This window comes from Gadus morhua, chromosome 8, assembly GCF_902167405.1.
Source record: "Gadus morhua chromosome 8, gadMor3.0, whole genome shotgun sequence".
Taxonomy (NCBI): Eukaryota; Metazoa; Chordata; class Actinopteri; order Gadiformes; family Gadidae; genus Gadus; species Gadus morhua.
The window spans coordinates 5,190,575-5,218,292 of NC_044055.1; the positions used below are offsets into that span (position 1 = coordinate 5,190,575).

Genomic DNA, 27,718 nt, shown 5'->3' on the forward strand with positions numbered 1-27,718 from the left:
ATGCGTACATACATACATACAAACATACATACATACAGACAGACAGACAGACAGACAGACAGACAGACAGACAGACAGACAGATAGATAGATAGATAGATAGATATAGAATATAAATAGACGGATTTAAAGTATGACATATATTATATTATGCATATTATTTATTATAGTGTAGGCTACTCAATGGTACTACTACATACCTCATGCTGGGGCCCTAACGAATACCATAAATGTAGGCTAAAGCCGTCAGCCAATCACATCGGCTGTTACTGAGACGCCCCTGAGCCGACCCATCCAGGCACTGAGACGACTGGTGGTTGGCGAGAACGTGAAGGAAAACACACCGTGAGTTTCGGCTGTACCAGATGAGTTCACTGTTCACATTTTATCCGGTTCAACTCGTTTTGGTCTCGCCGTGGTCCTCAGCTTAAGACCTCACCGTATACAAGCGGCTGCTTCTGACTCTAAAGCCCGGTGAGCTGGCTCCGTGAACTGCGGCCCGGTGTCGGTGGAGCTAGCGTCATTAGCTCCGCTCCTTTAGCGACTCAGCAACACAGAGATCCCCTCGATCACTACGGTCAGAACATAGGATCAACAACATAGGACTATGGTTATGTCGTTGAGCGAATACACGTGTCTATTGTCACGTTGAATGGCCTCAGATCGGCTCGGACAGGTCGATCAGCAGCAGAGGGCTGGGTAGGACCACATCAGGTGTGTTGATCAACACCCGGCTTCCGTAACCCGAGCACCACGATCAGCTGCTAACCTCTCATCAAACTGGAAAAAACATTGGATTTAGTCGGGTTCAAATCGGGTTCGGCCGGGTCGCTAACCCCCCAGAAGAAGATGAAGAAGAGGAAGGAGCTAAACGCTTTGATCGGACTCGGGGACAGTAAGAAGAAGAAGACCAAGAAGGGGACCGGGCACCGGCTGCTCCGGACCGAGCCCCCGGACTCCGAGTCCGAATCCGAGTCCGAGTCCGATGAGTTCAGCAACATGGGCAGCGCTGTTTCCTTCGGGAAGTGAGTAATGACTTTTCATTCGCCATGATGACAGCCTGGTCTAAAAATATATGCATCAATAATGGATGAGGTCTTGCAGTATTCATGGGTGTCGTTCTCGTTTGGTCGTGTGCTTCTTGTTCTTTCCAGGAGAAGTTACACGCAGTGCTGCAATGTGTGCTACCCCTTGCTTCTGTTCATCATCCTGGCCGCCTGTGTCATGGCCTGTGCTGGGCTCATATGGATGCAGATTGCACTGAAACAAGATCTGGACTCTCTGAAAGAAAAACTGCATATTAGTAAGACGCTCTTACTTTATAACTTGCATCAAATTACACTTTTCGATTCTGATGTTTATGGCCCTGGATATGCAGTTATACATGGTTGAACATAGGTTTCATACTGCTGTTTTTAAATATATTATATGATGTGATTCCAGTGGAATCCAGCCAGAAAACGTCTTCACATGAAATACCAAAATTGAGCGAGGATCTGAAAACAAAGCAAAGGAGGCTTGAAGAGATTGAAAGCGGAGACAGGGGTTTGGCCAAACTGTGGTCAAACCTGACAGAGATGAACAGAAAGGTAAACTTCAGCATGTGGTGGATGTTCCTAATGAAGGCCTCAAGTTGAAAGATGATGTGGGGGGGGGGGAGGAGTACCTTTGTGGTCCAGCAAGTGTGATCTTTCTAACAGACTGTGTTATTGTTTGTTTATTCCCCCTGATGTATTATTTATCTCCAGATCAGTTTACTGGACACTGCAGTCAACCACTTGAAGGCAAACATTAAATCGGCCTCAGATCTAATCAACCTTCCAACTACAGTAGAGGAGCTCCAAAAGGTAGGCAATATGATCAATAGGATCACAGCAACATTCAATGGTGGAAGGGGTAATTATTCAAATGTATGCACACTGGCATAGCAGAACTGAAAAAGAACTAAGGAATCAATGCGCTATCATCTATTACACAAGAGTACACTGAAACACATTGGTTTAAAACACAAGACATACAACAGGAACAACTTCCTGAAACACTTCAACAAACACCGAATCCGTCCCCATTGTCTGATATTCACTTAGTGAGACAACCTCGCACTGTTTCATCGATTCTGAAACTCATTCCATGCTGAAGGGCCTGAGAGTGTGTGTATTCAATATTTATTTTGTACTGGTGCTATTCACGGACCGATTAAGACATAATTAGGAATGCAGTGTGACACAGCTGACGTCAGTGGACAGTTCAGAATCCTGACGGCCTGATTTTTGTTTTGTGTGTGGTCTGCAGAGTGTCGCTACCATTGGCAGCACACTGACGAGCGTGCAGCATGATGTGAAAAATATGCAAACCGCTCTGGAGAGTCAGAAGAAAGAGGCTGATGAGACGAAGAAGGCAATGGTAAACATGCATCCTTTTTTTCAACGATGCAAATTTGTCATTCGCGCGTTCGCTTTTGGTGTGAACGCACCTTGAGAGAACTAAACTGATATACTCAGGGATTGACTCATGGCCCATACTGAGAACACGGTTTCTATGCAACTATTTGTAAATTGTAACCTTCTTCACTAACATCAGATAACCAAGTCAATGGTACAGCAATGTATCACTCCCCTGGTATATGACCTTAATATACATTTATATCCTTGGTGTTAATTTGTGGAGCTTCGTTGCACCATCCGTCATATATTTGTGTTTGTACACTGACGATAATTTTCATGTCTTGACATGCCTAATGAAGGGGTCAACACAATCTTGTATCCCTGACTCTGCATTACTATAAGTATTTCTGTGTGTACTTTGGTTCTTTGCTTATCAAGAAATTAGGGCAATCAGCTCTTGATGAACTGGTAGGAAAACGTGCATTGGATGCATTGCACCTTGGCTCCAAAACGGAGAGATAAACCACTGATTGATTCCACCAGTTTAGTCACTCTTAGTTTTTGAGTTTTTACCGTTCTCGTCTAGCTCGCATTGAAATACTCAGTGGGTTCAAAGAGTTCTGTCTTGTTTTTTATCCCCAGATTTACTTTCATCCATATTGCATGAAACGAGTGCCAATCTCTATTTTAAGAACCTGGGTTTTTTGTTTGCCAAGAAAAACTAGGTCACATGTCTCAGACATTTCAAGATGTTTTGGTTGTGAAATAAGAGCAGGAACCTCTGCGAGTACTTCTGAGGAAGATCAAGCCTCTTCCACTCGGCTGAAACCATGAAAACAAACTACCAGAAATACCCAGAATTATTTAAGTCTCTGTGACTTTTTATTTATTTTTGGTCCGCTATCAAATTGTATTTATTTAACCTTTATTTATTCCGGGAAGGCCATTGAGAGCAGGCTCTCATTTTCATTGACGCCCTGATTGCAACATACAAGTAAAATACAAATGTATAATGGATATAAACCGTATCGGAACACCCCAGTAAGTGCATTTTCATATCTGGTATTTAAAACAACAAATATTCAACCCTTAGCTTTAAATATATCCAACTGAACCCCCGCAAAATGTTTCCCAGCCGAGGCAAACGTTGATTAAGTCATTCTGTGCTTCTCTGCTAATCTTTGATCACATGGTTGTGTTTGCACAGGACATCACAGAGCTGAGGAAAACAGTGGAGGAGACCAACAGGACCCAGGCACTCCAGCGGACCCTGACCCAGGAGCAGATCCACGGCCTGGTGTCCACCACCACCGACCTGTCCCAGAGGGTGTCCTCTCTGGAGCGGGGGAGACAGGCTCCGGCGCCAGGCGTGAGTCAAGGCCACTGATGTACCATTTTTGAACTGGAGTTGGAGAGGGTTGGACTGCCTTGGGATGCTTTGACTAGCATTTGTGTCTTTAGGCTCGGACCCACTGTCTTCTCACTCGTTTCTCATTGTGTTGTTGTTATTGTTAATAATTTTGTCTTTTTTTTGGACAAAGGACCCCGAGATAGTGGCAGAGGTGACACACAGCAAAGAAGATCCTGTTGCTGCCTATGCAGTGAATGTACTTGGTGTGTATTGATTCATGTTCATAAGAATCAGATGAGATATATATATATAGAAAGATGTTTTTATTTATGTTTATATATTTTTTTATTATTACTTTTTACCTGTTATACCTTTACTTTGAAGTGTACATTTACTTCATCCCTCTCCATCAGAGCCGAGCCCAGCCCCAGCAGCGTCAGGGGAGCAGACGACCAGTCTTCCTCAGTTCCTGTCCCGTAAGCGCTCCCGGAGAAGCTCAAAGACCGAATGCCCCAAGATCATCGATCTTCCTTCTGTCCGCTCATTTCAAGGTCACACTCTTCCCCTCTCTTTTGCTAGCGTACTCTTAGTGTGTTGTCTTTATTGAACCAAATGCCATACTGTTCTTGTAACGTTTTAGTTCATATGATGCATAAAGCTTGTGTGCAAATAGGGCCGCACCCCTCTTACCCAAACCCTTAACACAAAATAGTACTTAGCATTTGTGTAGCATCTTATCCTAGCTATCTTTGTTGTATACGGGGAATGGGTTAACCTAGGGATTGTTAGTGCTTGGTGCTAAGTTGCTTTGGATAAAAGCATCTCCTAAGTGTCAATGTAAATATAGTTTGAGTTTTAGCATCTTTCTTAAAACACCAAAGGGGCGCGATTGCCAAAGACTTTTGCAATAGCATAACAATAATAAATAATTCCCCAACAGATCTGCAGACTGTCTTCAGAAGCCTGGACCAGCGACACCGCTCGGCAGGATTCTCGTACCGAGAGCTGAGGAACCTCTTTGGAGCCACCTTCCCAAACAGCCGGACCACCAAATGCTTTGACGCCGACGGGGACCGCAGGTACTCACTGGCCGAGCTGAGGTCGGCCGCAGGTTTGTGAGCCACGTCGTGGTGGAGATGCGGTGAACAGTATGGGAACTGGACGGGGGGGGGGTAGGGTGGAGGGGGGATGAAGGGTCGGTATGCAGTAGGGTCCCATCCCCCATGTCTGAGAAAGCTGCTCTTTGATGGACTATGAACAACCTTTTTCTCTTTACTGATTGTGAAACAGTGACTCTCGCATGTCCATCCTCTACTCACCTTAATTCACATTAAACCCCCTGACCCCCACACCGACGGGAGCTAATGTTTCCCGGGAAACTGCAAAAATGTACACGTTGGAAGTCTCAATGTTATTTTATTTTTTCCCCCATATTTCTTTGCGCTAATCTAGAATACTATAGTATTGTTTTACTCATTCATGTTCGGGGGGGGGGGGGGGTCACTTCTCATTCCTACATTGTCTTGTAACATTTAAATGGTCCTCGACGGTGTCTGTTAAGGCGTTAGGACTGAGCTGGTCAGTGAAACGCGACCCCACCCCTCACTGTCTATTCACTTGACCCGTCGAAAGCACCAGTGTGCAACCTTCTTTCACCATCATAACAAACTAAATATAGAAATGTCAATCATTCCTCATGTTATTTTCTTTCAGCTCACCTACCTAACCCACTGAACCAGTTAGTCATACCCATTGGTTTCTATTTTCCAGTTTCTTCCATCAGAATGTATTATTTGTATCCTTATCTTTGCATCTTGCCGATAGCCTCTGTGGTTCTTTTCTAGTTTAGGCAGTTTTTAGGTTTGGAATGGCTACTCGCTTTGGTATTACTTTTGAGGGGGTAACTCAACAAGTCATATGTAGCAATAACAAAAAAGTGTACAGATAAGCGTATGTTGTGCTTGTTTTTAAAAGGACAAAGATCTTGTTTTATATAGCTGAAATGACCAACACTGACAGTTTCTCATCCTCAAAAAAGAATCTCAATACTTGTGAGCAGATATTACAGTAATCTTTTGTTCATTCGATTGGGAATGTTGGCAATAACAAAAATATGATTTACCCCTGCCTTGTCTTCAAATTTTGCATTAGTATATTTAAGATAAAGCCTACTCATTACTGGTGAAAAGGTAGTATTAGAAGCACTGATCTCTACTAGAGATTCATCAGTCCATCTCTGTGGGCCTTGTGTAATCGCTGGAACGCGTTGTCATATTGCTGCAGCATTGTAAACAATTATTTATTGCACAGCGTGGAATTGTAAAAATTGTATAATTTGTTTTTACGTGAGATTAACAGATTTCGGGGTCCAAATCAGAAGATTGTACATTAAAAAAGTATTCTGTGACCTGATAAAATAAGTATCACTTTAACATAGTTTGGCTTTGTTTTCGCAGGACAATGATTTGAATGCTATATTTTACCATGTCTGATTTTAATTATTCTGCTTAACTGCTATTGGAGATAGTTTCAATGTGGGATTTTTGTGAATATAATAAATAAACAATTAAAAATGTCTGGTTGTGAAAATGTGAATGGGTGTAACGACTTCAATGTAAAGGTAACACAAATCCTTTTAATTTTACTGCTGGCAAAGGTATTTACAAAAAGGAACTTCTCTGGTAATAAACAACTCCACGTAGAATGGATACCTGACAACATGGTACAGTGATTTTCAATGTCCAAACTTATGGCTTTATGAACACATTGCAAAGTCAAATATGCCCTATGCCATGGCACCTTTCGCCCTCCAGTCACGAGCCAACAGGCGAAGTAATTCCTCCTCGTCCTCTTCTTCAATGTCCATATCATTCGCTTCCTTGTCATCGTTGCTCTCTTGGACAGACTTATTCTTCACAACATCCCGCCTGTCTCTCAACACCTCCACCCTCCTGTAGCACTCTATCTGCTCGTCGATCTCCTCGATCTGACGCTCTATGCGACCCTCCTCATCGTCTTCAGCCACGATGGCGTCAGACTTGGTGTTCACCTGGCGGATCTCCTTCTGGAACTCGTCCCACTCCTTGTCCATCAGATCTTTGGGCGCTTCCACGTTCCTCACCTTCGCGTCTCTCACCGGATCGTCGAAGAAGCCCTCGGGCAGCGACTCGGCGCTGTTCCCCTTCTTCTCGACGCTCTTCTCCTGCTCGTCTGCCTTCATGATGGAGCCAGAGTGGGACACAGTGGGGGTCGTGGGGAGAGAACTGTCAAAGAAGTCGTCTGGGAGTCCGGCGGGGGCTGTTGAATCGCCTTGGTTTGGGGTACCACTCGTCTTATCTTCTGCGCTGGTTCCTCCCTCCTCCATTTCCTCATCCTCGTCCTCATCGTAGACCCCAGCCAGGAGACTCAACCCGGCTGATCTCTGAGCCGGAGTGGGTAACTTCGGATGGGGCTTCTTGAAGACATCATCAGATATCGCTGAAGAAGAGGATTCGCCTCTCGTGGATTTCGCCTTCCTCCCGCTGTCATCGGGCTCCTGGGTCTTCCTCTTCAGGAGCGGATTTTGTTGTGGTTGTGTGTGGGCGGAAGCCTTCAACTCGGACACCTTTTCTTTGTGTTGCTTTCCAAGAACGTGAGTTTGCCACAACAGTTCGGACTTGACGGGCGCGTTGCACAGAACGCAGCTGAGGTGGCCCAGGCTGTTGTATTTGGCGTACGGAGACTCCACTCTCTTCTTATCCGTTGACTGACGTTGTTTCTCTCGCATTAAACGTCGAAGCTCGTCTTGGTTTATAACCTTTTTCGCCTTTTTGGGAGCCATCCTTTCGAAAAAAAAGTTAGCTTTCAAGATAGCAACGCAGCAGTTGCTGCGAGGAAGACAAATCGACGCGGGTTTATGACGTAGACAAGGCATCACAGAGCGTTACAGAGCTGAATCGGAATTACTTTTTATTACATCTTATTGTAGTACACAAAAGTCAAATTCTTAGGCTTTGTTCCTCAACAGTGACATAGCAGCAACAATACAAGATTAAATAAATAAAGATAAGTACAAATACGAGCTGAGTGATCAGCAGAGATGCGCATGGATAGATGGAGTGGTTCGCTTGATGCTAAAACTTCACTTCTCCTTGATACAATTCACATAAACAATGAAATCCTACATTTAAGGATACCAACAGCCCAGATATGTGCATAGCGCAAGACATCCGAACCTGTGTTTAGAAATCTAATGATGATCATGACTGCGACTCTTCATTCAACATGTATTTGTGTTTGCAGTAGTAAATGCAGTATGCACACTGACGAACTTTGTTTCTGCACATTTTTGCTTCAAACATTAATTGTGAAGAGCTTTTTTTAATCTTTATTTGTACTTATCTTTATATAATTGATCTTGTATTGTTACTGCTATGTGGCTATTGAGGAACCAATCCTATTTATTTATACTCTTGTGTACATAAAATACTTTTAAAACTGTTATTACAATAAGATGTAAAGTAGATGTGTGTGTCTGTCTGATTCTGATTTCAACAACCAACGGACCAAAAGGTGCGCTGCGAGAATCGCGCGGAGGGTGCCCCAAGTCTCGCGGTATCTGCGTCGGTGTGTAGTGACCAGGCGCCACTATCATCCAGTTCATTGGAATTTGCTGCAAAGCGCAGGAATCGGTGACATTTTGGATCGTGGGTCCGCCAATAACATGTCAGTGAAAACGATGTAGCGGTTTCGGTTTCAAATTAAGTGACGTGTTTCTACAGTGGGCATGCTTTATTGTTGTTGAGGTAAGCCCCTTGTTCCGTGGTCGACCGTAATATTGTTAAATTAGCTAATACAAGCTAGCGTTAGCCGCTGCCGCTACACTGCGAGCTCCACAGCAGGTGGATCCGATAGCGCCGGTGAAACTACGACTCTAATCGCCGTTTTGTTAGCTATTGTTACATGTCTGCATACATTAATTTGCAGTAGCTTTGCAAATTAATGCAATCACTCCTCCAGCCCCCCTCACGTATTAAGAAATCGCTTCGGCTGTAGCAGTCCAGTGATGACAGGGGAGAAGATCCGCACCTTGAGGAAAGACCACAACAAACCCAACAAGAATGACGACATCATGGACACCTACGACGAGTCCTCCCATGGTGACGGGACCACCGTTAACAACATGGAGAGCAACCCCCTCAAGACCAACAAGGCTTTCCAGCAGCAGCAGTCAGTGCCCTCCCAGCAACAGCTGTCCAACACCAACGCCAACAACCTGAACGCTCACACGTCCATCGGCCATGCGCTGGTGGACGACAACAAGAACCCCATCATCCTGGAGGGGCTGGAGCTCCCCGTGCACGAGTGCGTGTTCAAGGCGGATGTGAGGCGTCTCTCCTCCCTCATCAGAGTGCACAGCATCTCTCAGAAGGATGTGCACGGTGAGTCTAGTCTGTGGTTGATGAATATGCAAAGTGATGTTATGTTGGCACTTGGACTGAATTGTGAGTATTTGTTTTGAATTGTGTGCTTTATTTTCGCTGTTTAGGAAATACACCTCTTCACCTGGCTGTGATGTTGGGTCACAAAGGTAAAGTTTGATGCAATTAGTTGTCGTTTGGGTGGTTCATGTATTCATGGGTGATCATGTTTGAATTTGTGTTGGATTCCATAAAATCAGCATGTTATGTTCTTTATTTTCGAAATTATTGATGCGTCTTTTGTGTATGCATATCTCTGACTGGGACCCAAATGGAACAATCCCAGCGCTTGGACACCAGTACTCCCTATGGGAATAGTCTCAATGTGCTTCGGTTGCACTTGTCCGTTGTGACCTCTGGGTTAACATTCAGACAAGGTGTCAGCATTTTGACGGATACAAGTCTGCTAATATTGATTACACTCATAGCGATAGTGTATTTTCGGATGGTGTGATTGTAAAGTAGTATAGTAATCCATCCGAGTTTGCTATAAGGTTGAACATTTCCAGTTGCAAAAGTAATTTGCCCCAAAACGCCTTATCTGATTCGACTTGCTGTATGAACTACATCATTTAGTTTAATCTATGAAAAGTGTCAAATGTTGTAACTGGCACAGAATGAATGAGAGATGACGTAAATGTACATTTATAATTTCCATTTTTTTCATTTCATTTTTTATTTATTTCTTATTGCTTATGTTTATTTATTTATTTATTTTTTCCACAATGTCTTGCTTTTTAAAAAATGTATGATGACTATATGCTCTGTAAGGTGACCTTGGGTGTCTTGAAAGGCGCCTCTAAATTAAATGTATTATTATTATTTATTATTATAATTTCCATTTTGATTTCCATTAATACCATGCATGACAGATTTACAATATCCAAAGTACATAAGTTCAACAGAAAAAACAACAAAATGGAGTTTCTCTGTATAACTGTTTTGGTTCATGTTTATTTCCCAGAATGTGCCCTTTTACTGCTGGCACACAACGCCCCGGTGAAGATAAAGAACGCCCAGGGCTGGAGCCCTCTGGCTGAGGCCATCAGCTTCGGTGACCGGCAATTGAGTAAGCCATTAAACGTTCTATTCTTCAACCCATAGCCTGGCCCTGTTCCTACCGTGTGTTCACACCAAGAGCGCAGGCGCGGGTGCGAATACATAGAAACTCAATGCAAAGACGCAAATTATCAGTGGATTGCTTGAATGGCCTCAAACGACCTGGTTTACGCTACTCACATTTGCATCGTTCTGCTCCTGTGAACAATGCAAATTCGGCATTCTGAGGTTCCAATATTGGAAATTCTCAGTGAAAAAGGTTTACGCTTCCCACAAGCAACCCTACCCAAGTAACGCGAGTAGAATATTTGCTTCGCTTTTGGTTCATCCCCACCTTTTAAGCTTTTATTGAGTCGACCACTAATGCATTTCAGTGACTTCTCATGTTAGATCATCATGATTTATGTTGGATCTTGGACAAAGGCTATGAAACCCTTTTAGCAAACGAGTGCATGTTACTCACAGACAGGTTATTGATGACTGGTTTTCTTAGGGAATTGGGTTGTATTCCAAGGCTGTGTTTTTCCTTTCGTTGCATCGTTCCTAACCTTAAGGCCTGTCCTGCCACACAGTGCTAGAGGGATTTGTTATCATATAGTCATATATTCATTGTGTGTGTGTGTGATAAAGCATGCTTATATGATGCGAGTGTCTGACAGACGGGCTGGAACTGCCCTGAGTTCACTGCCGTCTTCCCGACCTGCTTTTACGATGCTACTGGGTTTAAAACTGAGGGACGGCTGATGCAATGTGACAAACGACAGGTGATAAACCCTGCAAAACACTGGGCCACATCGTGATCCTCATGTGAGCGATGGAGATTGCGGATCGAGTGCTCACATGTCTAGTCTAGTCTTGACATGAGGTGGACTAATTGCTACAGGGGACACGCGTCGTTTCTGGAAGGGCCCGTAGCGCCCGTGAGGTAAATAATACGTTAGTATGCACGTCCACGCGCTCTGCCGGATCGGGCAGTCAGACAGTCTCTGGACTGGGACTCAAGCGATGGGGAAGGTCACGACACTCTGAAGCGATGGGGGGGGGGGGGGGGGGGAGGAGAGAGAGGAGGCATTTGATGGCGTGGCAGGAAGGGCAAGAAGAGGTCGGACACAGCCAATAACTCCAAGCAAGGTTACACAAAGACAAGATGACAAAACACCCAGACGAATCCCTGTGTAGACACACAGATGGGCTGCTCTCAGACCTCCACGTCGGCGCCTCATCACGGCCCCCCGCCCACCCCCTGCCGGGAGCTCCTGCTCCGTCAGCGCTTCTTCGTAACCCGGGCTATTAGGGCACTACGCCTCCCTGTGGTCAGGAGCCACAGGGTGTCGTTCGTGATGGGCAAACGGGCACGACGATGCTGCTGCTGCTGCTCATCGTAGCCGCGCCGTAGCTTTGAACGCTTGACTCTCGGCGGGGCATTAATACTCCGCAGGGAGCAGAGGACGTGTGTATAGTGGATCGTTAGACATGGACGATGTTTGCTAAAGAGTAGAAACTGTCGTGTTTGGATAGTGTGTGTGTGTGTGAAGTGAGATTTCCATTTAAATTGTATCCCTCTGCCCCCCCCCCCCCCCCCCCCCCCCCCCCCCCCCTCCTCTTCAGTCACGGCCATACTGCGGAAGTTAAAGCAGCAGTCCAGAGAGAGCGTAGAGGACAAGAGGCCCAAACTACTGAACGCTCTGCGGGAGGTAAGCCTCGTATTCTTCACCGTAAATGAATCGGGATCTTTGACCCTGCCCATTAATAAATCTGTCGCTTCTTGTTTAAATCCCCTCAGTCCTTTTTTAGACGTGTAAAAGAGTGGAGTGAACTGTAGCTGTAGAAATGACACAGGATTTTTTGCACGGATGACCTCGTAGGATTTGTTACTGGATGTAAATTTCAAATCCAAATGAGTCGGTGTGGGTTTCATCCGTCGGGTTGTGATGTGTCTTGACGCTTTTCTTAATTGCTTTTTCACAGCTCGGGGACTTCTACTTGGAGCTGCATTGGGACTTCCAGAGTTGGGGTAAATCCTTTGTTGCTGAACGGTGCAAGAAAAAACAAACTGCAACCTCGCAGAAGTGTTAATTCTAGTTGGAAATGTCCCCAAAATACCTGGAGGTGCATCGGCTAGGCTGATGCAGTGCTCCACTGTGTCACATGGCCTATGGCGCTTTATCACAAACCATGAGTGCAGCAAACATGAACTTCCCACTTCTCCTTGAACTTCTCCAAACGACACTAACCATGTTTGCGTTCCCGCCACAGTCCCACTGTTGTCCCGGATCCTCCCGTCTGACGCCTGTAAGATCTACAAGCAGGGGAACAATATCAGGTGAGGCTTTGAAGATGCGTCGCAGACAAAATGCCCCCCCCCCCCCCCCCCCGTCACAACGCTGTTGCTCACGGGGTCTCTGATAATGCGCTGCAACAAAAAAATGAAATCGCCGCCTTATCGCTCCGTGTGTGTGTGTGTGTCTGCCTGTCTCTCCCCGCTCCTGTCGATTCGTCAGGCTCGACACCACGCTCATAGACTTCTCGGATATGAAGTGCCAGCGCGGGGACCTCAGCTTCATCTTCAGCGGCGACGCCGAGCCGGCGCAGTCCTTTGTAGTGCTGGATAACGAGGCCAAAGTATACCAAAGGATACACCACGAGGTGAGACGTGATCCGCCCACCCACTGGCGCCGCTCTCCAGAAGATGACCCCCCGTCGTCGTAGACTTTCATTGTAGTCCCGCCACCGAGTCGACCATACATTTTTTTTATTTTTTTAAGCTGCACGTTACAACACAGTCCGTCGCTTTGAGCCGCACGATCTATCATTTCCTTTGAATTTGGCCGCCAGCGTTAAAAAACATCTCTCCCCTTGAAAGTACAAACGGCCTTTTAAAGTTCTCTTAAGGTTTGTGTGGGATGCGGCCACTGTGTTGAACAAGACCTTGGGTCGCTGAGCCCTTACGATTTATGAATTAGCATATGGGTGGCAGTACTCGACAGTAGCAGGCTGCACTAATTAAAAGAGCAGTATTAATGTCCCAGTCCTTGGCCCCCTCTCTCTGACCTACCCTCTGCCGTACCCCACTCCGGTGTTCTGCCTGGGAACCCTTCTACCTGTCAGGTTCTCCGCTCCCACCTGCCCAGCTGTCTCCTGTTCTGTTCTGTCCTGCCCTCGCTTGCCCTCTACTTAACAGTTAACTCTGGCACGTCCATTGGTGTGCGTTTAGTCTCCTTGGCTTTTTTATATTTTTCTACTCATTGAACAGTGTAGTTTGTAAGAGAGCAGAAGCCACTCGTACGATCTAATAAACGGGAGAACGTGGTAGATTGAACCCCTAACCCTGGCCTAGTGCCTTGATCTAACCATCACCCCCACGCAGAACCTAACGGTCGTGCTCTGTAGACCGTGTTGGCGACACTGACCACGCTTGTCCCCCCCCAGGAGTCTGAGATGGAGACGGAGGAGGAGGTGGACATCCTGATGAGCAGCGACGTCTACTCCGCCACGCTGTCCACCAAGTCCATCACCTTCTCCCGCAGTCAGATCGGCTGGCTCTTCAGAGAGGACAAGACCGTAAGCAGCTCACACTCACACGGCCTGTACTGTTAGGTGGTTCAAGGCGAATGCAGTCAACTCAACAGTGCATGTGTCACACACTGCAACGGCAACTTCAGCATTTACATAACGCCCTTATATGCTATAACGGTCCTTTTACTGTTTTAACTGAACGGCTAATCTTATACTATTATAAGTTAGCTATTATCGTGTTATGTTAAAGGTTAAACTGATGGAATGGATCTAAAAAGATAAAAGAGCAAGCATATCACAGAGGGATGCATCTACCCACCTCCCAAATATCTGTGTCCAAGTGACAGTGTGGGCTGGTAGCTAGAAGGTTGCTGGTTCGATCCCCGGCTCCTCTTAGCTCTGAGTGTCAAAGTGTCCCTGAGCAAAGGGGACTCACCCCGACTGCTCCCGACGAGCTGGCTGTCGCCTTGAATGGGTGACTCCGCCGTCAGGGTGGGAATGGGTGAATGTTAGCGTTTTAACAGTTTTCCGTCCTCTCTTCTCTACCACCTCCAGGAGAAGGTGGGGAACTTCCTGGCGGACTTCTACGCGGTGAACGGCCTGGTGCTGGAGTCCAGGAAGCGGCGAGAGCACCTGAGCGAGGAGGACATCCTGAGGAACAAGGCCATCATGGAGAGCCTGAGCAAGGGAGGCAACATCAGCGAGCAGAGCTTCGAGGTCAGTGCAAACACACACACACACGTGCTCACACTCTCACACAGATCAGACACACGCACACACAGAACGGACACACACAGAACGGACACACGCACACACGCATGCACGCAGAACGGACACACACACACACAGAACGGACACACACACACACAGAACGGACACACACGCACACAGAACGGACACACACACACACACATTACGGAGACACAGGCATAACAGACAAAGGCGTAACAGACACAGACATCACACACAGACAGGCACACAGGCATAACGGACACACACACAGGCGGAAAGACCGACAGACACAGGAATAACGCACACACACACACCCTTTTCTCCAAGTCTTCATTAGTGTGTTAATAACATCTGTTTTATTTCTTCTGGGTCACCAGCCGATGAGGAGGCAGTCTCTCACCGCCCCGTCCTCCAACACCATCTCCTGGGAGGAGTACATCACGGCGGAGCACGGAAAGTACGTTTGAACCTGCTGAGGGTTTCACATCGACTGTACGTCTGACAGGGATCAAAGCTCTTTTTATTTTTATATATAGACGTTTGGAGTACAACAATATTTCACTGCATTATACGTAGCTATCCTCAAAGCACTACATGGGGCCCACCCCTCATCGTGCTAGGTCGCTTGGTAGCACTATCAATGTTCTCCCCCACAAATGAGATTCCACCCAAGCAAACACCCCCCCCTTCCTCCTCCTCTGTGCCGTGCCCAGGCCCCCTCACCTGGGGAGGGAACTCGTGTGCAAGGAAAGCAAGAAGAACTTCAAAGCGACCGTAGCCATGAGCCAGGATTTCCCACTGGGCATCGAGTCGTAAGTACTTGGTCTCGCTGTCTGGATCTTCTCGTACGAGTGCCTCCCCGCATTTGAAATATGTGGGTAAAATAAGAAAGGCAGCCACCCTCGATGAATAACTCGTGTCAGGAAATTTAGCTCTGGGATACGGTACACGTGGCTTCAGGTAGATATTTTACTGTTTCTCTAACGCAAAGCAGGAGCCTCAATTACTCTCTGTGTAATGTCTAGTGGGAATGAATCAGACAGTATGGTTTGTGCCGCAGAATACCCAAAGCAGTCAGTAAAGAAGGAGACAGGATCACTATGATGGATGGATCCTAGATGAAACCTTATTGAATTTTCTTAGTTTCACTTTCATTTTAATATTTTTTTTACTTTCACTTTCATCCAGGTTACTGAATGTCCTGGAGGTCGTGGCTCCGTTCAAGCACTTCAACAAACTCCGAGAGTTCGTCCAGATGAAACTCCCGCCGGGCTTCCCCGTCAAGCTGGGTATGTGGCGGTGTTTGGGCCGAAGAGTTCACCATAGCCAACTGGTCGCTATTCTCCTAACTGACCTCTCTCTCTCTCTCTCTCTCTCTCTCTCTCTCTCTCTCTCTGTCTCTGTCTCTCTCTCTCCCTGCAGACATCCCGGTATTCCCCACCATCACCGCCACCGTCACCTTCCAGGAGTTCCGCTACAGTGAATTCGAGGCGTCGATTTTCGCCATCCCCGCCGAATACAAGGAAGATCCCAGTCGCTTCCCCGATCTCTGATCGTGCTTGTGTTCTGTCCGCACCTCAAGGGCCCCTGGCGGAAAAGGCGGGGAAGAAACGAGGGGGGGTCGAGATGCAAACTCCCCATGACGGGAGAAGACCAGCGACTGACATTTTTGTTTTCGAAGCAGAAGAAGAATTGAGGGATGGTTCATCTTTTTGTGATTTGTTTTAAAGGGATCTTTCATTTTAGTTTCACATTATTATTGTCCGTTGTAGATTTAACATAAAGGTACACATAAGCGACGTGTTTTTAGACGTTTCACACACTAGTCTTGTATTTAACTTTTTTCTGTTCACCGTTCGAACAAGTTTTACCACTGCTCTGTGCTGCTATCTTCTCCTGTGACAGAAGACCCACTTTGAGGTCTCTGGCCTTGTTTCAGAAATGGAATTGGTCTGGTCCATTTCTGGCACTCAGAGGACCCATTTGAAGCGTTCTCATTTTGTCTCGGTCTGCTCCTCTGAAAGTGCACTGTTTTTCCTTTTGAAGGATTCACTCAAACACTACATCAAGTCCTACAGCTAAAGTATACTCCAATAAGCTTACATTTTTGTGTTGTATATACTGTACAATTTACTCCGAGGATCTACACTGTGTAGCAATACATTTACAGAACTTCAGAATGTTTTTAAATCAGGGGTGGGGGTTAAAGTTTGGCATAAAACGACAGTTCTTACAGTTCAATACCCAGGCCTTTTCTTCCAGCGCAGGGTTCTCTCTCCTGTATCTTCAGGTTTGCTTCTGTTACCTCTTGGCTGTCTCGCTGTGTTTGTATGGGTTCAGTTGTGCGTGTGTGTGTGTGTGTGAGCTGTAACGTATTAAGGGGGTTTGTGAGCGCGTTAAACCCAGATGCAATAACAGAGTACCTGTTGTAATAGCACTGCACTGATATCTGAAGCATGCCCTGGCTATGTTGTCCTGCTGGATAAATACGTTTTTAGAAGTATGTGCTATCTTACTAAAGAAACTTAAATATTGTAAAGCATTTCATGCCGTTAAAAATGTCAAGGCTGCCGGCTTGATGTACTCCCCCAGAATTCATTTAATTGCATTAATTTAAGATACCACAATTGTCAAGACTGGAAATAGTTTCACCTTTTCAGATGTCTCATCTCAAATATATAAAAAGCTTTATAAACTTGACACCCCTTTAAATAAAGCACCAGCACATCAAGTTATTTCTAATGACTCCATCAAGTTAATTGTTGCATGCTTTATAGAGAGTCTCCTTCTAACCTCTACAGAGGAATTGAAAGAAAGCAAAAACAGTGGGTTCCCTTGGAAGGCTTTTTATATAAAACCAATGATAAAACATGTTCAAACTTCAACAAGCAAAGCAGCAACATGGTGATTAGATGCTGGAGAAGGAGCAGCACTAAACAGAGGCTCTGCACAACTTCACATGGATGTCACAGCAACTGAAAATCGTAATCACAAGCTCAAGAAAAAGAATGTAAATAGCGACTGCAGTTATAGATAATATCCGAAGAGGAGGAGAAAGAATAAGGGGGCTACTTCTGAAAACGTCATCAGTTTGAACCGTATATAGAAATGACAATCTCGTTTCTATCCAGTGGCGGAAGAGTAGTCTGTCGTGTGAGGGACGCCGATCACATCTCGAAGCAGAATTCAGGTTTTGACTTCAATTCACGAGTGGGAGGGAACAAAAACACAATGACATAACCTGTGTCAACAACAAACGTAAATGGGGGGGGGGGGGGGGGGGGGGGGGTGGTGATACACAGTGTCGAGTCCCTAAAGGCTCAGTTATGATTCCACGTCGACGCAACGGAAGGACCACGCAGACGTGAACCTGTTTTGGTTCTGTGTCGGGTTTTAGTGAGCGGACCAATCACAGCCCCCGCTGCTGCGTCGCCACGACGCAAGGTTACAATTTTTGGGAGGCGCACGTCAGGCCCTGGACGCAAGGAGGGTCCGCAAGAACGTGATGAATCAGTAAACCCCCTTGCGTTGCGTCGACGTGGAACTATAACTCAGCCTTAAGGCACTTCCAACTAAGCTCCCACTCAGTCGCTGACGTCCATGTCGTCGGCGTGGAGACCGCCGTTGACCTTGGCATGCTTGCGCCCGTTGCTGCGGCCGTCCACCGAGTGAGGCGACATGCCGGAGTCATCCGATTCCTTCCTCTCCTTGTCGCTGTCGTAGCCTTGCTCCTCCTCGTCGTAGTTCCTTGTGATCTGCAACTTTGAGGCGGGAGGGGGGGGGGAAATAATGCGTTAATACATGAAAGAAAACGGTGAAATGGCTAAACATTTGCATGATGTAACGCCAACCTTTACATCGCCTTTCTCTCCGTCGGACTTCCTCTCTCGCTGTTCCCGCTCTCGGTCCTTGTCCTTCATCTTCTTCTTCTTACTGGCTGATCGCTCGCGCTCCTCGCGGAGGCGGTCTTTGTCGCTCCGGCGCTCCCTGTCTCGCTCCTTGTCCTTCTTCTTCTCCTTCTTGTGTCTGACGGGAGGTGAAACAGGCGCGTTACGATACTGAGCGAACCCCCAGACTGCAGACGGACAGGGCTTGGATGAAGGGGTGCAGCGGCGAGTTATTGCTTTGGGGGACCCACCTTCTCAGAGACGGGGACCGGGAGACCCTTCTCTTAGGGGACCTCTTCGGCGACCGGCTGGTGCTGCGGCTTTTCCTGCGTCTCCTGGAATACGGAAATCAAAAAGGCCTTTCATTTGGTGCCCCATTGTCTCCTGTTTTTGTTGAGTTAGGGAGCTAGGCTTACCCTTTGTTATTCTTTAGCGTAATCAGAAAGAATGTTCTTGTTATAATGATCCTATATCAAACTTTTTAAGGGTTAATAATTGGATTTGGGGGTACTAGTGTGAATAATAAAATATCATAAGTCGGTTAGGTTAACTATTTGGGCCCAGGCTCGACAGGATGATGTATAGCTTCTTTGGGGATCGATATACTTTGGTCGGTACAATAAACCTTTTGTGTTTACTCTTGAAACCCAGAGTCTGAACGAGTTTATGTGACCCCGTCCATCCCCTAGATTTGAGGGTCATAACCGCAGACAATGAAACGAGCAGAGAGGCGATCTAGGACTCCATCGGGGCGACACCCAATGCGGTGCTCACCGCGTGCTCACGCTGCGGGATCTCCTGCTCATGCTGTAGCTCTTTGGCGGCGTTTTCGATCTCCTCCGCGCCGACTCCTCCTTCTTTCGGTCTCTGCGAATGAGATTCAGTGTGAAGTCTGGCTCCAGTCTCATTGGCCCAGGACATCTGATGACGAGCGGGAGCGCGGTCGAAAGCGATGATCGAGTCGAGTCCTACCTGGATCTACTGCGTGACCTTCGACCTCGCTCTCGGGAGTGGGACCTGCGGGAACGCCGGGGGCTCTTGGAGCGCCGCCTGCTCCTGGAGTTGGAGCGTCGCCTCGATCGGCTCCGGGAACGCCTGCAAGACGAGAGACTTAAGAATGGTTCTGGCTCTGGCTGGTCAAACATTTACTTTTACATTTAAGGCATTTAGCAAACGCTTTTATCCAAAGCGACTGACAATAAGTACATCTCTGTCGGTACAGTAAGGGTACATAGATCCAAGTGCCAAGTATTAACAATTGTTAGGTTAGGTTAACCCATTCCCCGAATACAACAAAGATTTACAATTAGGGCATTTAGCAGACGCTTTTAGCCAAAGCGACTTACATCGTTTAATACACACATCGACACACCGACGGCAGAGTCAACCACGCAAAGCGACAGCCAGCAGGTCAGGAGCGGTTAGGGTTAAGTGTCTTGCTCAGGGACACATCAACACTTAGCTAGGAGGAGTTGGGGATTGAACTAACAACCATTCGGTTGCAAGACAACTGCTCTACCTCCAGAGCTAAGCCGACTCCACTACCAAAGATAGCTAGGATAAGAAGCTAAACAATGCTAAGTGCTGTTTTTAAGTGAAAGGACGTCGTACACCATACAATAAGTGTATAGAAGGGTTTGGCAGCGGGAGTAAGGGCCATGCAGAGTCTAGGGGAACTCAACAAACAGGCCCTGCGTCAACATCGACATCAGTTATTGAGTAGCAGTCCAGTACCTCGCTTCCCTACGTCTTCACAAACTAATCAAGTCAAGTACGCGGCGCACATGAGAGTCTGCATTAAAGTGGATCTATAACAGACACTCACCTGCGCCGTGAACGCGATCTGGATCTCCTCCTCCTCGACTTGGAGCGGGATCGCGAGTGCTTCTTCTTGCTCTCCTTATCTGCAGCAGAACCATTATCAACACCGGGTTACGCATTCATTCATTTATTCACGCATACATGTTTTACCCTAGTGCTAAACAGCCTGAGGGGTGCAGACACAACCGAACCGACTGGACGAGAGACTGCAGTCGAGACTACTTTCAGTTCCCTTCCACTTACTTCCCGGCTCGATGGCTGCGGAGATGAGGGACTGGGCTTCCCTCACTCGCTTCATAGCCTCCTCAATCTCTTTGTTGGCTGCTTCGGCTTTCATGTTGGCATTCATATTCATGTTGACTGCCATGGGATTGAGTCTAGACAACCATAGATTGGGATCAGTGCAGAGAAGGTAAAAGTCATATGCAGACGATGCACGTTTTTGTAGAAAGATTGTAGTTCAAAGATGGTTAGAGACTTTGAGGTTTGATTAGCTCATGGGTGACATGAGTGAAAAATTCAGGCATTCATGTGTGTGTGATGTGATCATCACTAGAATAATTTCACCCACCGCGCATTACTTACTTAGGATCAGTCATGAACTTTAGAAGCTGGTCGGCAGCCTATTGGGAGACGACAAGTAGAGTTAAGAAGTTTGTTAAGATATTCTAAGTTATTATCTCAGGTGCCCAGGAGGAGCCCTGTGCTTTCTCTGGAAACACTTCACCTGGGGATTCATGTTGGGACCAGGAAATCCAAAAGCAGCCATTGCATCCATGTTCGGACCGCCGAAAGGATTCCCTCCCATCTGGGACAAAACAAATGAAAAGAATGACAGTTAGACACGTCAGATCCTTGTTTACTCTTCTTTGTTTCCTTCCATACGTTGTTGGGTCCCTTCTGTTGAACACACTTCATCAATATACTGAGCTGGCACATATATACGAAAAAAACTGAGAGCAACACCAAATTCTAACATATTTAAACGTGATGTAAAAAAAAGCATGCAATTGCAAAAATAGCTCATCAAACTAGTGAAATCTATTTGTTCTCGCATCAACTAAAGGGCTTTTGAATTACAAAACAAAGTATTTACTCTAAGTTAATGAAACCAACCGCTACTTGTTTGTAATGAATGAAGCAATGGCCAAGCATGGAGGTGGCTTGGGGGGTCTTACATGCTGGTTGGGCATCGGGTTGGGTGTTGGAAGAAGACCCCCTCCGGGTAGGATTCCAGCTACTGCGTTTGCCGGCGCCAACAGCGACAAAGCTTTAGCCTCGTCCGGGATAGAGCCTAGACAGAAACCAAACGGGCGTCAGACTACGCAGGGGACGCCAACGACTGCATCCACTCTCAAATACTCAGCCACATCTCGAGGAGGAAAAACAATACAGGCTTCACAATCTTTTTATTTTCCGTATATATATATTTTTTTATCATTGCAGTAGCATAACTATTGCTGGGACACTATCACACTAATCCAATTGAACACTGCCGAGGGTATATCACCTGAACATGTTTTTTAAGTCATGAACCAAACGTTAGCAAGCACAGTGGCCTCTCCAGTTGGTTGTGCCCTCACTTTTCATACTGATGTCTACTGAAACAAGCGACTCACGGGGGCGGCATCGCTACTAAAAGCACACAGAGACAAAAAAAATCGAGATACACAAAAAAAAGAGAGTTTCAGGGGATTTGGCAACAACACTTTGACAGGCTGTTCATACTCACCCAAAACTTCGATATCAAAAGACACAGCAGTTAACACTAAAGGAAAGTGTGTTTTGGGTGATGCGTCTGCTGTCTACTAGGACTTGTAGTCCCCTTACCTGTCTCTGCGTCACCTAACTAAGCTTTGTGTAGTTGAAAAGAGTGGACAGATTGCACAAACGTTCCAGACACAATTGTACATGTTTTTTTTTTTGCAATTTCACAATCTGAATTGGTGTAAGGCGGATCACCATAGTCAAGCAAACCTGAAAACCCCCAAGAGTTGCAGTGCCCAGAGAACACAAACACCCTGATAACAGACACACAACAATGACAACATTTAAAACAAGAGAAGGGAGAGGGAGAGAGGGAGAGAGAGAGAGAGAGAGAGAGAGAATTTTGTTGCAGGAGACAAAACTGTTGGGTGGTATTTCAGCAGGTTCTGGTAAACACGACTGACAGAGCCAGGAAAAAGAACTGTAAAACACAACAACAAAAATACCTGGTTAAGAGAATTGCACTAACATCGTGTCAAGTCAGCTAAGCATCTATGACGAATCAGAACATTTGGAAAGTTTAGGGTATAATTTTCCGTGCTAAATATTCCCAATGTTATGCGCCATCACAAGCGTCTGACATTAAGCCGTGAGTGTCGTCTGCATGATGGTGCATACAATTCGTTTTCACATGGTTTACTATTTCAGTTGACTATATCAGTTATGTAATCAGTTTAATCTTAATTCGTTAGCTTATCGGGATTACTGCATCGCCACCATTGCTATATTTGACGGTTTTGTGTGCGTGTCCTGAGCGAACACCCTCTTCAATGTTACTGGCTTTGGGAGTGCGTCAGTGTTTTTCGGTTTGATTGCGTGGACTGACCCATGGCTCACAGACTCTTTCTTCGACACCCACCCTAGTTCATAAAATCGAAAACACCTTGAAAAAATAAACACAAGAAAGAGAGGGGGAGAGGAGAGGGGGGGAAGAGGGAGAGAGAGAAGAGAGAGATTAGAGAGAGAGAGAAGAGAGAGAGAGGGATAAGTCAGAAAATGCATAGAAGACACAAAGAGGGAGGGGGGAGAGTGGGGGGGGTCTGGAATGCTCGCTGGCCTTTTGCAATTGTCTACAATCCCCTGTTGGCGGGCAGAGGATCACTTTCAGCCATCAACGAGGGGGTTGCTTTTGCCTTCTCCACTACAAAAGTAACACACACACACACGTGCGCGCACACACACACACAAACAAATAACAGAGAGAAGTTTATCACAGGGGAGTCCAAAAACGGGGGGGGGGGGGGGGGGGGGGGGGGGGGGGGGAAGAGGGGAGGGGGGGGAGAAATAAAATGCATGGTTAAGCATGTAAACACACATCTGCTCTGGGTGCATTTGTCTTGTTATCTGCAGCATACGCGGCTCGGCAAACATCACATTCTAGACGGTAAAGCACACTTTGGTGTCCTGGATATTGTGACTGGTGATGTGTTTTTTCAGTAGGACACATTATACCAAAATCCTGAGTTTAGAAATCTGCGTTCAACACCTCAGGCATGGGATCATGAAGATCTTATCTCGAGTGGGAAGGTGTAGCAAAAATGGCTGACATTCCCGATACTACTTTGGGCAGCTCTCATTGTAATCCCCACCAGGTAAAGGGAAACAGGTGGCTTAAAACGATGACAGGTGGGATGGTTCAAACGCTTCAATGAGGTGCCCCCCCCCCCCACCCCCCACCCCCAGGCTAGAGACAGCGGCCCTTTGAGCCAATCATGGCCACGCCCCACATGCACATGAAGAGGCCACCAACCTTCTGCAAAGGGGACCACGATCAGAGCGCGGTCCACGAACACCGTGTTGGTGAGGTGCTGAGACACGCCCACGGACTCGTGCTGCTGGAACTTCACGAAGCAGACGCGTGATGTCACCGGCATGGGAGAGTCACTGTGGAGAGAAATATAGATATACGTATATGTTGTTATGTATTCAGATGATACAAATATGATCATCTGGAAGAACATACTTTGAATCCTTAAATTCCCAGATAATAAAATGGATCTTGACTTCACACACCAATTTAGGGATTTACTTTTAATTGATTATGTTTACCTGGATTAATTAATTGCATTAATCGTCAAAAATGTAGGTAAACATTTGGGGTGCCTATGGAGTGTATCTGCTTTCATCGTTCACATTGTGTCATATTATATTTGAGAAGGTTCTGTCATCATGGCATTGGCATGCATATATTACAAATGGACCCCCCCCCCCCAGTCAAACAGTAAGGGGACGCCTACTACAAGGGAATTGTATTGTATTGTATTATTTCATTTTATTTATTTATTATTTACTTTATTGTATTTTATCTTATCCTTTGATTTCCATTGCTGCTGGACTGTTTTTTGAAGGGAATTTCCCTTCTTGAGGTTTAATAAAGTTCTTCTCCATCTAATGAAGCGGGCATAGTTAACAGGTACAACTACAGAATCATGTAGTCTCAGCCATGATAAAGAAAACAACTGAAGAGATGCACTCTAGACCTCGGCTATTCTCAGATGACCCCAACTGAAAAGGCCATTAGTGTCGTCGGAATTTAGTTACTTGGCAATTAAACAGTAATTTCCACTGAGAACTTGAATTGAATGTGGCCCGGGAAAGGGAAGTCTGGGGCCCCCTGCTTGAGCTGCTCCCCCCGCGACCCGACCCCGGATAAGCGGACGAAAATGAGATGAGAGAGAACTTGAATTGAATGACTCTTAATACGAACATTTGATGTTCTGATTAAGAATTTAAAGGAACGATCAAATACATTGAGTCTTGTTAGAGACGGTCAGGCCTTGAGGTCAGAGTCGGATTGAACGTGAGGATATCGTTGAAGCAACCGATAAGGCGAACAAGCAGATACGCAGAGAGGGAGATCCAAATGTACCCGATAGGGTGCACGTCAATAAGGCCAAATATGCATTGCGTTTTTAATTAGGCGGTGGTAGAAAACACGCTCCATGTTATACCACTAACCCATCACCTAACACCGGCGATAACGGGTATGTTGGGTAGAGTTACGCAATCCTAGAGCGCAACAACAAAACAGCGCAGCCTGGTCCAATACAATGTCCGTTAACCACGAAAAGCATGACACCAGGGCTTTGAATTACATTAAATACAATTAAAAAAATTAAATAAAATATCAAGCAATATTAAACTCACTCTGGTGGAAACAACTTGAGCTCTTCGATGATTCCGAGGAACCCGAAGAGCATTCGCATTTGCTCGGACGTTGTGCTCGGAGACACGTTCGTCACTTGCACCACCTTCGTGGAGTAATTCATGTTTTCTCAGTGCAAATATCTAAACAATCACGTGTAAAGCGACCCTTCCAACGATCCCCGGCGAATGACAACGGCGCGTAGCGCTGAGGAGGTCAAATCCACATGACAGCAGACGGAGAAACCTGCTGCAAAGATTTCGCCACCATATTGATAACCCCGGTGGCTACTGCGCATGCGTCGTGCAGTTGCACAGTGACGCGCGTCGCTGGATCACAACCTGCTGTCGGCCATACAAATCATATCCAGACGATGCATCGTATCGTATGTATGCTTGCAAACCCTGTGTGTGCATACATAAATGGTTATGACTAGATGTACACTGAAGTAGAAGTAATTATTAACCCTTTAGCGCATGCATTTGACTGTTACACTGTCAAGGCTGACGTAGGTTTAGTGTGTGTGCTGTGCTGTGGTATCAGCATAGTGATGAATCTTGTCAGGGCCTGGTTTTGGAGCCTTTGGTTGGATTGGTGCCATGAAAGACCCGTTTCAATATAATAATAAATAATAATGCATTGAATTTATTTAGCGCTTTTCTAGACACTCAAAGACGCCTACAGTTAAGGGGGGGGGGGGACCTCACTAACCACCACCAGTATGTAGCAACCATTTGGGTGATGCACGGCAGCCAATCGGCTCCAGAACGCTCACCACACACCAGCTTGAGGTGGTGTACAGGGGGGAGTCATAAATATACGGCCTGTTAAGATCGTTGAGACTACCGGTGATTTAGGGCTATACAAATAAAGGTTTAATTTAATTGAATGAGAGAGCCACTCCTCTACCGGCAAGGACTCTTCTTGACTACCACAGCGATTCATCCTTCGAGGAAAACCCTGGAGAGCTCCAGGCCCCCTCTCCACTCACGATTCTCCCCGTGAGAGCCCAAACGCCCGGGAACGAAATCCCTCCCTCCTTCCGCCCTCCAGCCAACCAGCAGCCCCACACGGGCCGCGTCTCTCTCTCCCAAAAGAGCTGAGCCCCTGGTCCGTGACGGGTGGCGGTGAACCGGCTCCAGCCCTCACCGCGCTACGCCTACAGTTCCGGAAGAAGGAGCCTAAAGGAGGGATGCCTTCGGGGAAGTAGGGGGACTCTAGCGACGGGGCCCCCGTGGAGAAGAGGCAGTGCTCAGGGTCTAGTGACTAAGATGAGGAGCGATTCTCCTCCACGTCTGGGTGTAAGCGCATCCAGAAAGAGGATCCGGGCGACAGTAGCTCAGCTGGTTTGCGGGTGACTAGAAGGTTGCTAGTTCGATCCCCTGCTCCTCCTAGCTGAGTGTCGAGGTGTCCCTGCATGAGCAATACGCCTCATCTCATTGCGCCCGACAAGCTGGGTCCGTCCTATGCATCTATTGTAAATAAACAAAGAACATTGGCTTTCTGCATTTGCAGTTTTTTCCTCACAATTGAGATTCAGTAGTTTTTGTATTTAAAATATGGCCATTACAATGATGTCTACCTGTATCAAAGTACGTTGTTTAGTGCCTGGACTTTTTGCAACAGTAACCGTTTTTTTATTCATATATATATTCACCAGCAGAGGTCGCCCGAGCATTCCCAAAAAATGTGTTTAATGAGCGCACGCATCAAGAATGGTATTTGTCTAGTAGTACATGTGAAACAGCATATATCATATCGGAATCATATCGAATACAAAACACTTTTTTCGATTGAGCCATACAACTGCACAAATGTCAACAAAACTGAAAAAAAATAAACGTTGGAAAATGTCCCTTCTTATGGTAACTACAATTCTAGATTATTGTCCCTATATATACAGTCAGGCTATATCTGTTGTGTTGATGTTATGTGCAAATATAAAATGCTGGCTTTATAAGGATATCATTACATTAGAGACTAACAGTTAGGGCATTATGTTATATTACAGAGAATAGTGCATTAACATAGATGGATAGATAGTCATATAGGGTTTACTTCATATACTCAAAGGGTTTAGCGCCCTTTGGGTGTCTTTCTGTGCTTTGCTTATATTTCGACACAATTTAAATACAACAGAATTTTCGAGATTAGGATAACAGATTTGAGGATTACATGAGTCTGGGTCGGACATTCTTTACATTAACTATAATCACTGCAGATATATATAAAGATCAATCTGTGTAGCCTACTTGAAAACTCCGAAAGATGAAATGTCTCACTTGGAAATTACCACCACAGCTATAATTGTTTAGTCCCAGTTCTAGAGATCCAGCCATGTGCTTTAGTTGTCCAATCACAACCTTGAGATACGGTGCCCTTTAATGCTCATCGTGTTATTATTGCGCAGAAGTCTTTCACACAATGCAGCTCTTGTCTTCGCTTCATGTTGTCATAAGCCTCCACCATAGTGGATTATTGCAATGAGACGAAAAAATGTGAGCTCCCTGGGTTTCACAATGAAGAACAAAAACAGACAAATGAAATCCAGCGTGCAAAATGCCAATTTTAAACTAAATACAATACAGGTTTATTTCG

General features: G+C 46.0%; 4 protein-coding genes across 9 annotated transcripts; 2 read left to right on the forward strand and 2 right to left on the reverse strand.

Annotated features, from left to right (window-relative positions):
• The first annotated feature begins 268 nt into the window (after nucleotides 1-268).
• Nucleotides 269-6,309, forward strand: efcab14 (EF-hand calcium binding domain 14). The gene is made up of 9 exons (XM_030362800.1): nucleotides 269-1,024; nucleotides 1,154-1,302; nucleotides 1,443-1,588; nucleotides 1,748-1,846; nucleotides 2,292-2,402; nucleotides 3,591-3,752; nucleotides 3,925-3,997; nucleotides 4,148-4,285; nucleotides 4,675-6,309. Exons 1-9 carry the CDS (start codon nucleotides 849-851, stop codon nucleotides 4,851-4,853), a joined length of 1,233 nt encoding a protein of 410 aa, XP_030218660.1. The 5' UTR covers nucleotides 269-848; the 3' UTR covers nucleotides 4,854-6,309.
• Nucleotides 5,220-7,729, reverse strand: znf830 (zinc finger protein 830). The gene has a single exon (XM_030362803.1). It carries the CDS (start codon nucleotides 7,645-7,647, stop codon nucleotides 6,520-6,522), a length of 1,128 nt encoding a protein of 375 aa, XP_030218663.1. The 5' UTR covers nucleotides 7,648-7,729; the 3' UTR covers nucleotides 5,220-6,519.
• A 486-nt stretch (nucleotides 7,730-8,215) lies between these two features.
• On the forward strand, nucleotides 8,216-17,782 carry LOC115548275 (ankyrin repeat domain-containing protein 13C). 2 transcript variants are annotated; one of them, XM_030362789.1, is made up of 14 exons: nucleotides 8,216-8,518; nucleotides 8,733-9,154; nucleotides 9,262-9,303; nucleotides 10,158-10,262; nucleotides 11,861-11,946; nucleotides 12,221-12,266; nucleotides 12,509-12,575; nucleotides 12,754-12,898; nucleotides 13,682-13,813; nucleotides 14,324-14,485; nucleotides 14,878-14,957; nucleotides 15,214-15,312; nucleotides 15,689-15,789; nucleotides 15,923-17,782. In XM_030362789.1, the coding sequence occupies exons 2-14, from the start codon at nucleotides 8,779-8,781 to the stop codon at nucleotides 16,051-16,053; spliced, it is 1,572 nt and encodes a 523-aa protein (XP_030218649.1). In that variant the 5' UTR covers nucleotides 8,216-8,518; nucleotides 8,733-8,778; the 3' UTR covers nucleotides 16,054-17,782. The 2 variants fall into 2 exon arrangements, with proteins under 2 accessions (XP_030218649.1, XP_030218648.1); XM_030362788.1 differs by having other exon boundaries at nucleotides 8,216-9,154.
• Nucleotides 17,331-25,405, reverse strand: LOC115548278 (serine/arginine-rich splicing factor 11). Of its 5 annotated transcripts, XM_030362795.1 has the most exons (13): nucleotides 23,726-23,859; nucleotides 22,802-22,858; nucleotides 21,792-22,396; nucleotides 21,387-21,502; nucleotides 20,936-21,016; nucleotides 20,794-20,831; nucleotides 20,452-20,585; nucleotides 20,213-20,291; nucleotides 19,360-19,482; nucleotides 19,162-19,254; nucleotides 18,639-18,722; nucleotides 18,352-18,526; nucleotides 17,331-18,261 (listed from the first exon to the last, which is right to left on the reverse strand). In XM_030362795.1, the coding sequence occupies exons 3-13, from the start codon at nucleotides 21,796-21,798 to the stop codon at nucleotides 18,085-18,087; spliced, it is 1,107 nt and encodes a 368-aa protein (XP_030218655.1). In that variant the 5' UTR covers nucleotides 21,799-22,396; nucleotides 22,802-22,858; nucleotides 23,726-23,859; the 3' UTR covers nucleotides 17,331-18,084. The 5 variants fall into 5 exon arrangements, with proteins under 5 accessions (XP_030218655.1, XP_030218651.1, XP_030218652.1 ...); XM_030362791.1 differs by lacking the exons at nucleotides 21,792-22,396; nucleotides 22,802-22,858 and adding an exon at nucleotides 25,123-25,405; XM_030362792.1 differs by lacking the exons at nucleotides 21,792-22,396; nucleotides 22,802-22,858 and adding an exon at nucleotides 25,123-25,244 and having other exon boundaries at nucleotides 18,358-18,526.
• Between the last annotated feature and the right edge of the window lie 2,313 nt (nucleotides 25,406-27,718).